This window comes from Prunus mume, linkage group LG5, assembly GCF_029339155.1.
Source record: "Prunus mume cultivar Tortuosa linkage group LG5, ASM2933915v1, whole genome shotgun sequence".
Lineage (NCBI taxonomy): Eukaryota > Viridiplantae > Streptophyta > Magnoliopsida > Rosales > Rosaceae > Prunus > Prunus mume.
The window spans coordinates 4,072,414-4,088,222 of record NC_142702.1 but is presented as its reverse complement, the minus strand read 5'-3'; the positions used below and the strand labels follow the sequence as shown (position 1 = coordinate 4,088,222).

The following is a 15,809-nucleotide window of genomic DNA, read 5'->3' as shown; positions in this document are numbered from 1 at the left end:
TTTTTAGCTAATGACTTAATCCTTTTCACTGAAGCTAGTACGCAACGAGCTAGGATGATGAAGGGGTGCTTGGACTTATTTTGTCAAGCCTCTGGTCAAACTGTCAACTTTGACAAGTCTACTGTATTTTGTTCTCCTAATACCAGAAGGGCATTAGCTCAAGAGATTAGTTTCATTTATGGCTCCCCTTTAACAGACAAGCTACGAAAATACTTGGGAATGCATATCTTGCACTCTAGGGTAACTCGATCCACTTACAGCAGTTTGCTTAGTAAGATTCACTACAAGCTTGCCAATTGGAAAAGTAAGTTGTTTTCTTCAGATGGGAGGGCCACTCTAATCCATGTTGTCACATCTGTTATTCCCATTTATTCTATGCATACCATAAAATCATCTATTAGTATTTGTGAAGATTTGGATAGGTTAAATAGAAATTTCTTATGGGGAGGAAGTGATAGAACGAAGAAAGTCCACCTCTATCAATGGAATTTACCATGTAGACCTAAAAACAAAGGTAGTTTGGGTTTCAAAAAAGCTAGGGACACGGATCAGGCTTCGTTGGCTAAAATCGATTGGAGGATGCACAACAAAGATAATGGCGCAGATTAACGACACGATCACGAATTGGTGCGAAGGCAATGTCAAATAATATTACCCCCTCCCCCCTTATCTGCTTACCTTGCCCAATCGTCTCGTGATCTTGAAAAGAGAAATGTGTAGGATAGAAAGTAGCATAAGCATTACGTGTATCAAGTAATTAACCAACAAATAACAAGTGACAACGGATATTGGGAACTGGTAACGCACGAGAAAATGACGAATTAGGAGTGAGAAAGATTGTACCTCGCCAGTAATTAGAGAGGGCACGCCATTAGCATTAGTTATATATGAGTCATGGGTGTTACTAGACAACTCATCAAAAATATTAAGCATCATAAGTCATATGATTAGAAGAGCCAGTGTCAATTATCCAAGTACCGAAGCCAGACTGGAATTTAGTCAGAAACACACAAATTTGTAGAAGCAGCAGCAACAACACCAACAATGGAGCTATCACCCATGATTGCAGCAGAAAATCAACAGATCACGACACAGTACACAACAGAATACAGCAGAGGCACAAATACAATAGATGCATGAAGACAGGCACAAACACAATAGAGCAACAAACATGGCAGAGTACACAACGGAACACAACAGAAGCACAAATACAACAGATGCACGAAGACGAGAATGGCATGAACACAGTAGAGGCACGAACACTACAACACAACACACAAACCCAGGAGGGCACACATGGCACAGGTAGAAAAAATATGGGGCTAGAATACGGGTGAGCACAACACACAGGTCACCAGAAAGTCTGCTTTGATGCCAAGTCAAACAATATGGATAGAAAATTTTCATATATATTTCAATTTCAAAAGAAGGTATTTATAAATATAAGGTTGTAACCCTAGTAGGGTTACACAAGGAAATATGATAAAATCCTAATTACATAATATCTATACAAAAGTGAAAGAAATAGAGTCCTAATAGACTAGGGAATAAATCTCTTAATTAAGTTAGGATCTCTCTAACAACTAATAGAAAGAATATTAATGTGAAGACCCATATTTTTAAAAAATATATATTTTGCTGCCTATTTAGTTATATATTTAAATTGATTATATATATATAGTTGTTTTACCATTTTAATTATTATGTGTATTTTATTATATTAAATATGTATATATGATGCATGATATTCTTATTCGATTAGTATTGATTTATGCATGTTTATCTTCCTCCAAATTTATTGTGTGGTGTTAAAGCTTTCTATTCTATTAGTTATTATGTTTTGCTATCAGAACATATGGTGCCTTCATATTATTAAGTTAAGTGTGGATAGCAAGAAAGTTGGTATAGCTTCACAAATTGATTACGTCATGTAAGCAGGAGGTGGAACTTTAAGTTTTCCTCTTATTGACACATCTTCTAGCATGCAATTGTTTAATAAAGTTTTTGATAGATATTTCAGCTTTGGCTTGAACAAGAAGATTGTTATATTGTTATCCTTTCACTACTACAAAAATCGAAATAGACGACGGGAAACCACCGTCGTGTAAAAGGTTTTCGCCTGGTCGTGAAATCGACCGCCGTCTATTCGGGTTTCAAACTACGACGGCTTTTCACCGTCGTTGTTTATCAGTAAAGATGACAGTTTTTAAAGAAAATCGTCGTTGTTTAGAGGTAAAGATCGTTAATTATAGGAGGAAAGACGACTGTTTTTAATAAAACCGTCGTGTATTGTATGTAAAGATGACGATTTTTTTATGAAAACCGTCGTGGATTGTTTATAAAGACGTCATCTTTACATACAATAGACGACTTTTTTTATAAAAAGCGCTATCTTTACATACAATAGACGACGGTTTTTATAAAAAGCGTCATATTTACGCATACAATAGATGACGGTTTTTTATAAAAAGCGCATCTTTACGCATAATAGATTTACATTTTTTTATAAAAAGCGTCATCTTTATTAGACGACGGTTTTTTTTATAAAAGCGTCATCTTTACGTATAATAGACGACGGTTTTATAAAAAGCGTCATCTTTACATACAATAGACGACGGTTTTTATAAAAAGCGTCCTCTTTACATACAATAGACGACGGTTTTTATAAAAAAGCGTCATCTTTACGTACAATAATGCTTTTTGATTTCCTATGATGCTATACAACGATTTTAACTAGAAAACCAACCATAATGCTTTATCAAAAATATTTTCTTTCATAAAACTTGAAGATTCAATAGTTATTACATAGTTAACCAATCTTTATTCTACAACAAACATAATTCCATAACTTTTGCCGTTCTTTATTTGCTTTGATTTTACACTGCGGAAATCCTGTTTCAAATAGACGTCGGTTTTTTAATTAGGTACGTCGTTGTTTATGAACAACCATTTGAATCTCCATTTTTTAGGTGTCTAAGGTGTTATTACACGGCGGTTTTATAGAACCGTTGTCTTTTAAAAAACAACGACGATTTTCACTTAGACCGTCGTTTTTTTCTGGTCGTCTTTGTCACTTTTTGTAGTAGTGTTTAGTAAACCGCCAATTACTTCATCCAATAGAAGTAAAGGTGTAGCCAACATTCCTTTAGTATAAATAGGAATGCAATTCTTTCATTTTGAAATGCAAGCATGGTTTGCATGCAAAGTAAGAGTTCTTGAGAGAGAGAGAGAGAGAGAGAGATGATGATGAAATTCTTGGAAGAGATATAGGGCTGAGCTTGTATTTTCTTAATTTGGAGCAATGCTTTGGAATCGAGGTAGGGGTTTCTTTTGGGCCCTTTTACAAAGATTGATTTAATTAAATTTCGTGAGCATTATATTGTGCATGGTATTGTTTGATTTACGCCAAATCTTAACTGTTTGAACAATGTGGGCATGATTGTAACATCCCACATCGACCAAAGGAGAAGGGGTAATGTGCATTATATGTACATACCCGCCTTCATCTAGCACGAGGCCTTTTGGGAGCTCATTGGCTTGAGTCATGGGAACTCGGTTAAGCAAGTTGAGGCTAGAGCAATCCCAGTGATAGGTGACCCATTAGGAAGTTGCTCGTGAGTTCCCAGTAAACAAAACCGTGAGGGCAGAAAGGAGGCCCAAAGCGGACAATATCGTGCTATCGCGGAGCCGATCCCGTGATGTTGTCCGCTTGGGCCCCGCTTTTGCCCTTATCGCTTTGTTTCGGGAGCTCACGAGCAACTTCCCAGAGGTCACACATCCCGGGATTGCTCTAACCTCAACTTGCTTAACCGGAGTTCCCATGACTCCGGCCGTGAGCTCCCAAAAGGCCTCGTGCTAGATGGAAGCGGCATGTACATATAAGGCACATCACCCTCTCTCCGTTGGTTGATGTGAGATATTACAATCCATCCCCCTTAGGAGCCCGACGTCCTCGTCGGCACACTTGCACCACACGACAGAGTGGCTCGATACCAAATTGTCACATCCCGAGACGGCTCCGCCAGAGCACGATATTGTCCGCTTTGGGCCCCGCTCTCTACCTTCACGGTTTTGTTTCTGGGAACTCACGAGCAACTTCCCGGTGGGTCACCCATCCTGGGATTGCTCTAGCCCCAACTTGCTTAACTTTGGAGTTATCATGACTCCGAAGACAGTGAGTTCCGAAAAGGCCTCGTGCTAGATGGAGGCGGGCATGTACATATAAGGCACATTACCCCCTCTCTGTTGGTCGATGTGGGATGTTAGAATCCACCCCCCCTTAAGGGCCCGACGTCCTCGTCGACACACTCGCACTACACGGCAGAGTGGCTCTGATAACAAATTGTTACATCCTGGGATTGGCTCTGCCGTAGCACGATATTGTCCTCTTTGGGCCCCCCTTTCTGCCCTCACGATTTTGTTTATGAGAACTCACGAGCAACTTCCCAGTAGGTCACCCATCCTGGGATTGCTCTAGCCTCAACTCACTTAACTTCGGAGTTCCCATGACTCCGAAGCCGTGAGCTCCAAAAGGCCTCGTGCTAAATGGAGATCGGCATGTACATATAAGGCGCATCACCCCCTCTCCGTTGGTCGATGTGGGATGTTACAATGATTATATGTAAATTTGTGATATTTAAATGAATACATTGTTTTTATGAGGTATGTGAACAGAAGAACTATATAATGTCATGGAAATTATTTGGAGTTCTTGGGTTGAGAAAATAATGGTGGAAAAGAGGGTAATGGGAAGGATCTTTTATGTAGTTGAGTATAACTTTTGGCAGGTACCAGGTCTCAAGGATCCCACAGTGCACATGGTTTTATTGGGTGATTCGGGACTGGTGAAAGGGAGTTAGACAAGATGACTAACAAAAGGGGAATTACGGGATAATTGAAATGGGTGTTAGTTCATATAAATGGGCAATCGGGACCAAGTGGTATAAGTATGGTATGTGACGTGCAGGTATGCTTGTCCAGTTATATGAATTAACAAGATTAGATGAAGAGCATTCATGCATTATTATTATTATTATTATTATTATTATTATTATTATTATTATTATTATTATTATTATTATTATGTGATATTTGGTTGTGTGATGGCATGTCACTTAATTTAGTTATATCAATCTACTGTGGTAAGGTCTCATGTCCCTACTGAGCGGTGATTGCTCACCCCTTACCCTGTTTAATTTTTCAGATGAATTAGTGGGCAAGAAAAGGAATAAACCAGTTGAGGCTGAATTAGATGAGAGTGTTAGAGCTTTATTTATTGTAAAGTTGTAAGATTTTGGATTTATTTTTTATAAGATAAGTTTATTTTAAACCCTGTTTCGGCTTTTTTTTTATTTTTTTCTCACGCACTAAAGGGATTTCACCAACCCCGAGTCCGGGGTGTGACAATTAATGAGCAATGTTATTAATAAGGGCATCGTCTCGGCGGGCAATTCAGCGATTGAGAAGGTTCTAAAGATGGTTAGAGTGGGTGATGGGGACGAGGAGGAGGAGGAGGAGGATGAGGAAGAGGGGCGTTGAGAGAGAAAAAGAAGGCAAATTTGTGCAAGTGAAAGCGATAGTTGTGCTGTTTGCATGGAGGATCAGAAGTCGCTTGCATGCCTTGCTCACATTTGTTTCATGAAAAGTGCAAAGTGACATGGCTCAAACAAAGTCACAATTGTCCTGTTTGCCGATTTGAAGTTCCTACTGATGGATGAAATATTCTTGATTTTCCTTTAAAGTTCATCATTCTAATAAGAGATCTTGTTGGATGAAAGTTATTGTAATTGAATTACATATTATATATTTAAGAAAACTTATTGTTTTATGATTTATTTTCCTTGACTGTTATTAATTTGTCAATGTTTTGGTTCCCTGTTGACTTGTTTATTTATGTTATTTATTTTTAGGGAAATGCTAGCAACCTTCTCTCTAACCTTCTCCTTTGGATCTTCTTTCTTTTCTTCATGACATGTGGAACTTTACTTTCTTTCAAAACAATACCATTAATGCACCACACAAGCTACATTTTGTTTTCCAAATTTAACCTTATTAAATGTATTATTCTTTGTGTATTGTTTTATTATATAATTTTTTTTCCAAAAACCAATTGATAAAAAAAATATCAAATCGTTTAACAAACACCTAATTTCATTTTTTTTAAAGATCAGTTTTAAGAAATTGAATAATTAAAACACTAAGAATGAAATATGAAAAAATCGAAAAAACAACCCATAACCCAACCACAGGGGATGGGAAGACGAAATGGGTGGCAGGGATCGAAGCCGCGGTCGTGGGGGAAGATTGGCGTGGGTGGGAGTCGTCTTCGTTGTGAAGATCAACAGGGTTGATGTTGGAGATTTACGCAATGTGTGGAGGGGAGGGCGAAAATTGAGGCGAGGTGGTTACACCTCTTTACACAGCCAAGGAAATCAACGACGGGGGAAGGGTTGTTGGCTAGAGAGAGAGAGAAAAGGAAACGGAGAGCAGTGGTAGTGGATGGCTGGGTTGGATTGGCAAGGAAAGGGGAGAGAGAATGGTGTGGTGGCTGGCTGTAAGCGAGGATTAGGAAAGAAGGCTGGTGGGTCAAAAGAAAAAACATAAAATTTATTCTATTAGTATTAATGTCTAGTCTTATTTTTCTATTTGTAAAAAAAAATGGATTAATTAAAGGATAATTTAATAAGGGTAAATTGGAAAAACAAAAGCTAGTTTTTCTAATGCATTAATGACATTGTTTTAAGTGTAAGTAAAGTGCCACATGTCATGAAGGAAAGGGAGAAGGTTCAAAGGAGAAGGTTAGAGAGAAGGTTGCTAGCATTCCCCTTATTTTTAATAATATGCACTTTTCTTAAGGGCTTGTAGCTCAAGTGATTAAGAGCATTTACCATTACACCGAGGTCCTAGGTTCGAATCCCCCTTCCCCCAATATTGATTATTGTATAAATAAATAATAATAATTGCACCTTTTGCAAACTGAAGTACACAAAGTGTAGCATTTGAAAATTGGTAAGTTGATTAATTTATGGGTCTTTTTTTTTTCGAATTAAGTACTCAGAAATACGATGTTATAGTATCAGCAACATTCAGTTAATTAGGAGATCCTCTTGTTTAACCTAACATTAAGTTTCCTGTTTGTGGTGTTATGATGGTGGTTTGTTTTTTTGGCATCCTCTTGCTGCAGATCCCCTTGGTTGTTTCTCCTATCCGCTCGGATGTGGAGTTGATGACGACGGTTGTGGTTTCTGTTTGCTGTTAGGGTTTGCTGGTTTGGGGCTTTGTTTTGGTGTGGGCCATTTTTGGGCTTTCGTCTTTGTTGTGCCTTGCCTTTTTTTGGGCTTTGTATTCGATTTCTTTCTATGAATGAAATTTCAAGTGACAAGAAAACCCTATACTATACACAATTCTTTTCTCGTTTTTTGTTTTGTTTTTTTTACATACAATTATTACAAATTACAATTTGGGGATGGGATGAAAGACAACTTGGGGTTTAGGGTCTGAGTGCCAAGTAGGAGGGGAGAAGGAGGGACACAACCACTATGGTAACCTCGTATTAGAATACTACACCCAATTTTATTCTTATGCTAGAAATAGGGTTTATTATACATTTCCATTATGGGAGATAATACTTGATATATAATACGTCATATTTTGAATAATAATTTCAAAACATAATCGCAATCGTTTCGTTTTCTTCGTCCAACATGAAGACAACGTTGAACACACAATTTTCAAGCATTAACGTGTGAAGCAATACAACGCAGGATAGCTCCATCCCATTTCCGTAAAGAGGTGGCTTATTTCTGTTTCCACTCCACTGCAAGTGACTGGTCCCATCTGCGCTACACCCAGACACGTGTTTACGGTTCCATGTGCCAATTCATCATACAAGCAATTAAAACCTTGGATCTTCTGAAATAACCTTCCAATGTGGCCCACTGAAACATAACTGATTGAGGCTGCCGCCCAAGTGCAGCAGGTAGAATCTAATCTCGGTTGCAGCAAAGCCCAGCTCGGAAGAATGTAGTTGAGCCAATTTTGCCTTTTGCCTTTATAAAGCTTCAATTTCTTGAATTCTTGCTCAATATAATTTGAGCCAATTAACATTTGGTACAAGGGCATTCATATTCTCTAAAGTCAATATCTATTTATTCGTACAAAACTTATTTTGTTTTAAATTATTAAGGGCTTATTTAGAACTGTTTTTTATTAGCAAAAGTCGAAACATAAGTGCTTTTGAAGAAGCACCTACTAGAGAAATACTTTTATTATCCATAGGCATTTTAAAATTTTGATATCGAATTCACGTTGGTCACAACAAGTTAAAGATTGAATACCAGTATATCAAATAACTAGGACTAGAAATTATCATTCTAAAATGAGAACCGCATCATTTGGACTTGGAATTATTAGAAACAGTATGAGGTGAGAAACGTAAAAAAAATAATTAAAAAATTAGCAAAACGCTTGGTACAAGACCTTGACAGCGTGCAAGTCTCAAGTAATGTTTTGTCGTGTTTTTGGTCGGTTGATTGATATTTAGCAAAAGGATATAAAACACAAGTTTAAAAGTTCGTTTTTTTTCCTTGGTTATTAAAGCAAGAAGAAGCGTGTAATCAACTGCCAAACTCTCTCTCTCTCTCTCTCTCTCTCTCTCTTGATTTTGGAAGCATCTCCTAAATACTTGGAGAAGACTGAGCATTCCACAAAGCATCGCAACTCTAATGATACTTCGCTGCTCACTTTAGAGGTAACCCAAAACAATAAAGAAATCAGTTTTTCCATAGTTCTTCTTTTGCCATAAATCTGTGTGTTTCTTTTAGAGTTGTGCAGCAAAGCTACTGGTAGCTAATTTTGTTTAATCTTTTTTTCTCAAGTTAACTGAAGTTCAGGATTGGTAATTGATATTAAGTTCTGTTCATATCAGTTGTGGCTTTTTTTTTTCTTTTTCTTTTTTTGTGTTGGGGAAAATTTGGAAGGATGAGATGAAAGTTACATACAACATGTGATTTGAAAATTATTCTTTTTCATTTACTCAATTCGTCTCATGCAATAAAGGGTAAAGTGAAATTGTTGCTGAATCATTGTTTTGATTGATCATTGCAGAATTCAGTTTGTGGGTATGGAAGTACTCTCATACAGTTCTGCACCATGCTGTGATGCTGTTAATTTAAGGTGGAAATTGATTGTGAAAAGCACGAGTTCACATCAATTCAGTCTCCCAGGTTTTAGAAAAAACAGAGTTTTCGGTGCTAAATTTGATGTCAGAAGGAAGTTTTTGAGCTGTTACAATTTAGATCAGGCTTTCTTGAAGCAACTAAATCACCAAGGAGGTTTTAGGTCATTAAACACCAGTGAAAACTTCAAACATGTTGGTCAAATTTTATCAAATGGAAGCTCTGATGGCTATGTAATTGGAGGGGAAGAGGATGCAAGTATTTCAGAAACAGGGGAACCAGGAACTAAAGTTTTGATTCCTGGTCTACCAGATGAATCCAAAGGCGAATCGGGTGCCACAGTAAGTAGTTGCTTTTGGGAATGGAAGCCCAAATTCAATGTGCATTATGAGAAAGCTGGATGTGAAAACTTAGGCTCCCCTCCAGTGCTGCTTCTGCCTGGTTTTGGGGTTGGTTCCTTTCACTATGAGAAGCAACTGAAGGATCTGGGGCTTGATTTTAGAGTATGGGCAATTGATTTCCTCGGGCAGGGTAGGTCATTGCCATTTGAAGACCCTGCCCCTCGTAATGAGGAAGAAGGTGTGTCAGACACGAAAGATGTGTTGTGGGGTTTTGGAGAGAAATCTGAACCATGGGCAAGCGAGCTTGTCTACTCTATTGATTTATGGCAAGATCAAGTTCGTTACTTCATAGAAGAGGTACACTATAGCACTTAACTTTTTTCCTTGTTCCATTATCTGATGAAAGCACAGAGAATCATGTTTTATATGTTCATTTTGGTGGATACTGATATTCTAGCTCGGGTTACCTCTGCCTACCTCCGTGACTTGATCTATGTGTTCCATTTCTTCACTTTGCATTGTTGTTGTGCTAATTTGAGCAAAATACACGGTTCATTTGGTATGAGATCGCTATGACTTCTACTTTGTTTTCCAGTGATATGCTGCCAAAATAACACCTTGCAGTTATGGCAGATCTTATAGATTTCTAGATCCTGTTGAATTTCTTATGATGGCTCCTGTCATCATAATATTCTTCCTAAAAGTTAATATGTTCTTGAATCTCTGGGCAAGAGACTATCAAGTACGGCACTTAGATTCCACTGTCGCACGCTTTCATATAGTTCTAGCCATGCTTACCCTCCTTTTCCCACAATTTGTATTATCATGGATAATCAGCATTTAGGTAGAAATTTAAATCATTCATGCATTTTACTTCTGCCATTTTGACTCCTTATATCGTTTTCCTTCTTTATGCATCACAGAAATCAGCATTATGACAAATGCTTCATGCACTGATGTACTTTCTTGGTTGAAAGCTCTTATGAAACAAATAATATTGTTTCTTAGTGTATATATTCTGATTTTATCATATGAAATGATGAGTTTTGAATTTACCTCAATGCTTTATTGCAAGTGAAGAAGTTACTACAAGTAATTAGATGGCAGGTCTGCACATTGGGATAAGTCGAGAAGGGACTTAGACCAGTGTTTAACTTTGTTTTTCTGCAAGAAAATGTGATTTTGATAGAGGTTGGAGCATGGCTGTGAGATGAAAGTTGCAATAGTTGTCTTATTGTCCATTCTTATGCTAGTTCTAGTGTTAGACAGAAGCCTCTATGCCAATAATCTGTTTGGTACTGTATAATATAGTTATTGAAATTTGTGAACATCTTTCTATGTGATCTTAGGTCCCATTAGTATGTGTCTATTCACCCGGTTAGTGATATACTTAAAGTTGGATTTAGAGATTAAAGATGTATGGAATACTGTTAAGCACTAACAAGAAAGATTGAAGTTTTATACATGATTTGTACAATATGTGTAACATGAATTGTTCTCAGGCATTGCTTATTGTTGTTGCATTTTGTTTCTTGCATGAAGATTGTTATCAAGGGGCATTGTTTGCAAGGAAACAACATGTAATTTTAGTTTATTTCTTTATGATGAGTAGCTTTCTCCGTCACATCCTTGACACTAATGAGCAATATAAATGCAACCATCTTTCCATGCAGGTGATCGGTGAACCTGTCTATATTGCAGGGAACTCACTAGGAGGATTTGTTGCTTTATATTTTGCCGCATGTAACCCTCATTTGGTGAAAGGTGTCACATTGTTAAATGCAACTCCTTTCTGGGGATTTCTACCTAATCCCACAAGATCTCCAAGATTATCAAAAATATTCCCATCGGCAGGATCCTTTCCTTTACCTCCCACTGTGAGAAAGCTCACAGAAATAGTGTAAGCATTATCCTTATGGATATATTTTACGTTTCTGATTGTAATTTAGTAATGTAGTTAGGAGCTTTGGATATGGCTGCTGCAATTTCTCTTTCCATTTTTACCGTTGATTGAGTTAAAACTGTTTGAGTTTGTTTCATTGCTTTCAGTTGGCAGAAAATAAGTGATCCTAGGAGTATAGCGGAGGTACTTAAACAAGTTTATGCAGATCATTCAACAAATGTCGACAAAGTATTTTCTCGTATACTTGAGACATCAGAGCATCCGGCTGCTGCTGCATCTTTTGCCTCAATTATGTTGGCTCCTCAAGGACAACTATCATTTAGGGATGCTTTATCCAGGTACGAAATATTAAGGGATTATATTCATGAAGACAATTTTGTATTTGCCTTCCTTTTTCTGGTCCAAGTTAATTGAGAAGCTCCAGTGCAACTTTTGTTGTAGATGTCACATGAACAATGTACCAATTTGTCTTATGTATGGAAAAGAAGACCCCTGGGTGAAACCTTTATGGGGCCTTCAGGTGAAGCAGCAGGTGCCCGAAGCTCCATATTATGAGATCAGTCCAGCTGGTCACTGTCCTCATGATGTGCATATGAATGCAATATGAATGATGAAAGGATTTGATAAATCACCAAGTAGACAAGGAACACTTGATGATTTATCTAAGAAAAATAAGAACTGCAGTTTTCACAAAAACAGATTCAATATATTCAAAAACTCATGCGTTGAAAAAAGCTCATAATGAAAAGGAACAACAATCCTTTTTATTCAAAGCCAGTTTCTCTACCTGGAGAGAAACCCCACGTCACTACACTTCCAATGCAACTATAAGACCCTTTCAACTAAGACTTCTAACCTGATGCAATATGAACACCCAATTAACCTATTCAACTATGACTATTTGTTGTGAATCAATATGGGCACAAAATGAAAAACATCAAAAACCATTGTGACCACTAATACTATATAATTCGTCAACTTATGCAAGGATTGTTATTCAAGATAACAATCTTTATCAAAGAGATCAAATAGGTATCAATGAAATGTCCTTTTCAAGTCAAGGATGAAAAATAGTATTTTAACTTAAATCAAAATAGAGTCCAACTAGGAAAGTAATCTCAAGAGATAAAATCTAATCCTATTAAAAATAAGATTAAGATAAAAATACTTTGAGTGAAAAAAACTCCAACTAGGAATCCTATAATGAATGCATGATTATGTCATGATTTACCTGAAGTCAAGTTTCTCATATCGGTCAAGTCATGCCTCGGATGTATGGGGTTGAATGAGTTGTGCCAAAACATCCAGTAAACAAGTCTAGGAAATGACAATACAAATTTCGTACTAACAATCTCCCCCTTTGGCATTTCCTAGACAAAACACCTATTACAACTCAAAAGAAATTACATGGGATTTAACAAATGAATTCTTATTCTAAGCTTGAAGCCCTGAATCCCTGCACATTATGAAACAACAAAACCAGTGAAGCATGTGGGAGAAGAAATGGAATTCAAAGCAGAATTACAACACAACTCCCCCTTAATTTCATAACACAATCTCTCCCCCTTAATTCCATAACACAATCTCTCCCCCTTAATTCCACAACACAATCTCTCCCCCTTTTTGTCAGGAAATCCAAAGGGCAAAGAATGAACATAAGGGAGCATATATAAGAGGGAATAAAAAATAAAAAAAATCAGATTGCATTCCCAACATATAAAGACATAGAGAATAACCAATAAAGCATGTAAGAGGCTTTATCTTGAAAACAAACAGATTTTTTTTTTTTTTTTTTGGGATAAGCGACAGGAAAATAGAGAAATAATGAGAAGTTGTTAAGAACCAAACCATACAAAAACAAAAGCAATACACTCAAGACAGAAAGCTCAAAACAATCAAGACATAAAACATACTGTAGATGCAGACCCAAAGTTCTCTTGAAGATATAATTATTTTCCATTCATAAACATGCCAAGTTTGTGGGTAAAGAATGAAAGAAGCAACAAACCCTTTGCTGTCTTGAACGCATGTGAAGCAAAGCATGTCAGGGACAAACACACGACAGCACACAAGACTCACAAACTCACAGAGAACAGTAGAGGCATACCACAGTCATGGTGAAAGATAAAAAGGCATCAAATGAGTCTACCATCAAGGAGCAAATGTGTTAAATGAACTCTTTTTCAATTAAGCACAAAAAATATGTCCACACAAGACGAATCCCACCAAAGATTGCACAAACACTAAGTGCATAGTAAGTATAAGAAGATCAATTTATATATATATTTTTTTTTATACGAATTTTGTGGCTCACTTTATCTAGCTTTCGACATGATCCATGTAACGGATGGTCAATCAATGTGCTTACGTCAGATGACTGGAGGCAACGGGTGATGAAGCACCCCTGGGAAATACTGATCCGAATCATGAAGGCTCCAAAGATAAGCAAGGATAGCAAACCATCACAACCTGTTGACTCGAACCTCGATGTTGGTTAGACAAGAGGCCCGGTTACTGAGCAATGAGTGGTTGACACCCTTTTTTTTTTTTTTTTTTTTTAATTTTTTTAATTTTTTTATAAACAGATCAAGAACTTACGCACAGTAGTGTTATGGCAATCCAAAGAGAGACAAGTGCATGATAAGAGATATTCAAAGGACTTCAAGGAAAAGAGTGTGGTGTGCAAAATAAAAATAAATAGATGGATAGATCATTTAATGAAGTTTATAATGCACCAAGACAATGGAAACCTTTGTGTGAAGCTGAGAGTGTAAGTTCTTAATATAGTGCAATGTCATAGCCCAATATAAGATCAACAAATACGTTCAGACAGTTCAGGATTGATACACCTTAACAATCCTTGCACGAGCTGGACAGATTTATAAACACAGAAATTAATTGAAATATCATAAAACATGAAAGAGGCTTTGGCATGCAATAGACTCCAAATTAATCTAGAGCACATATACCTAAAGACTTTCTAAGAGTGTCAAATCGAAGATTATCCAAGGGTTTTGCAGCAATACATTTAAGATCCAAACTTTCTAAAGCAACGGGTTCATGCACAACATTAGTGGAGGAAGACATACAATTATGATTTTCCTTTTCCTCCAAACTAACTTTGTCTTAGTTGACGGCAAACAATGAAAAGAAGATAGTTTGGATAAGCGGTTTACCTCTTTCATAAGATGTGAAATCTTATGTTGGATACTTACTTTTCCACCCATGCCATGAGAATTTGAACGAACAAATTCGTTTCGAAGCTTATTGCATCTCGGTCTTATGTGCCCACGAGTTCCACAAAAGTGACAAATTGGAATAAATTTCTTGACTTCATGAGAGGCAGAAGGTTCAATAGGTGAAGTGGATTTGACAAACTTTGTTTTAGACACAGCGGAAGACTTATTACTTGGTTCAAATCCCAAGCCTCGTTTGTCACCATCTCTTCGTCCCATGCTAATCATCTTGTCAATTTTTTCTGCACCAATGGTTAAAGAAACAATCCTTTCTTTTGAATTTTTAAGTTCAAGTTCAAGGGCTTTGTTGTCAGAAGTTAGAGAAGCAATTAATTTATTCTGATCAGTCAATTTTTTCTGCAAAAACATCAATTTTTCGTTCATACCTGCACTTACCTTTTCGGAATCTGCATCAGGGGATTGAAACTCGTTTGCAATCCTGCAATTTTCCAGCTTCAGCACAGCAACTTCTTTGACGAGCTCACTATTTTGTTTACTGAGCTTCTGAGATGCAGCCAACAAATCATCATATTTGTTCATGATAAACTCAATATTTATACCTTTACAATCATCATCCTCACGTGATTCATCCAAGCTAACTGTGGTTATAAGTGCAACCGTCTTTTCATCATTCTCGCATTCCGATTCACTATCACTCCAAGTAGTATGCATTGCCTTATTCTTGCCATCCTTTTGTTTCTTTAAGGTGTTGGCACATTCCGAAGATATGTGTCCATAGCCTTCACATTCGAAACATTTGACCTTTTCTCTTGGATTCTTTCGTTCATTTAACCTGTGAAATTTAGATCCACCATCAGTATAGTTAACAAACCTATTTTTAGAATTTATACCTTTTGAATCTCGACTCCTTGGATCCTGATTCTTGAGAAAGTTCATGAATCGTCTTGTAAGAATCGTTAATTCCTCATCACTGCAATCTTCATTTGAATGCTTATCATCTTCTTCATTCACAACCTTGAACGCAACATTTTTGCTCTTTTTAAGAGGTAGATGTTTCATCTCATAGGTTTGTATGGAGCCTATGAGTTCTTGAACTTTCAAGGTGTTCAAGTCACGGATCTCTTCAATAGCCGTGATCTTTGGTTGAAACCGTTGAGGCAAGGATCTCAAAATCTTTTTCACAACTCTATCT

The 15,809-nt window shown here is 37.0% G+C and overlaps 1 protein-coding gene across 3 annotated transcripts; it reads left to right on the top strand.

Moving 5' to 3' along the window:
- The first annotated feature begins 8,590 nt into the window (after window positions 1-8,590).
- LOC148916680 (pheophytinase, chloroplastic-like) lies at window positions 8,591-12,355 on the top strand. Of its 3 annotated transcripts, none has more exons than XM_089051597.1 (5): window positions 8,591-8,749; window positions 9,106-9,874; window positions 11,191-11,417; window positions 11,567-11,758; window positions 11,862-12,355. In XM_089051597.1, exons 2-5 carry the CDS (start codon window positions 9,122-9,124, stop codon window positions 12,025-12,027), a joined length of 1,338 nt encoding a protein of 445 aa, XP_088907723.1. In that variant the 5' UTR covers window positions 8,591-8,749; window positions 9,106-9,121; the 3' UTR covers window positions 12,028-12,355. The 3 variants fall into 3 exon arrangements, with proteins under 3 accessions (XP_088907723.1, XP_088907725.1, XP_088907724.1); XM_089051599.1 differs by having other exon boundaries at window positions 11,845-11,945; XM_089051598.1 differs by lacking the exon at window positions 8,591-8,749 and adding an exon at window positions 8,813-8,896.
- Window positions 12,356-15,809: the final 3,454 nt, after the last annotated feature.

Excerpts from the sequence above, each read along its gene's own strand:
- LOC148916680 (XM_089051597.1), top strand. The coding sequence starts at position 9,122 with ATGGAAGTACTCTCATACAGTTCTGCACCATGCTGTGATGCTGTTAAT. Across the intron at positions 9,875-11,190 it reads TTCGTTACTTCATAGAAGAG|GTGATCGGTGAACCTGTCTA; the intron begins GTACACTATAGC and ends CTTTCCATGCAG. Across the intron at positions 11,759-11,861 it reads TTTAGGGATGCTTTATCCAG|ATGTCACATGAACAATGTAC; the intron begins GTACGAAATATT and ends CTTTTGTTGTAG.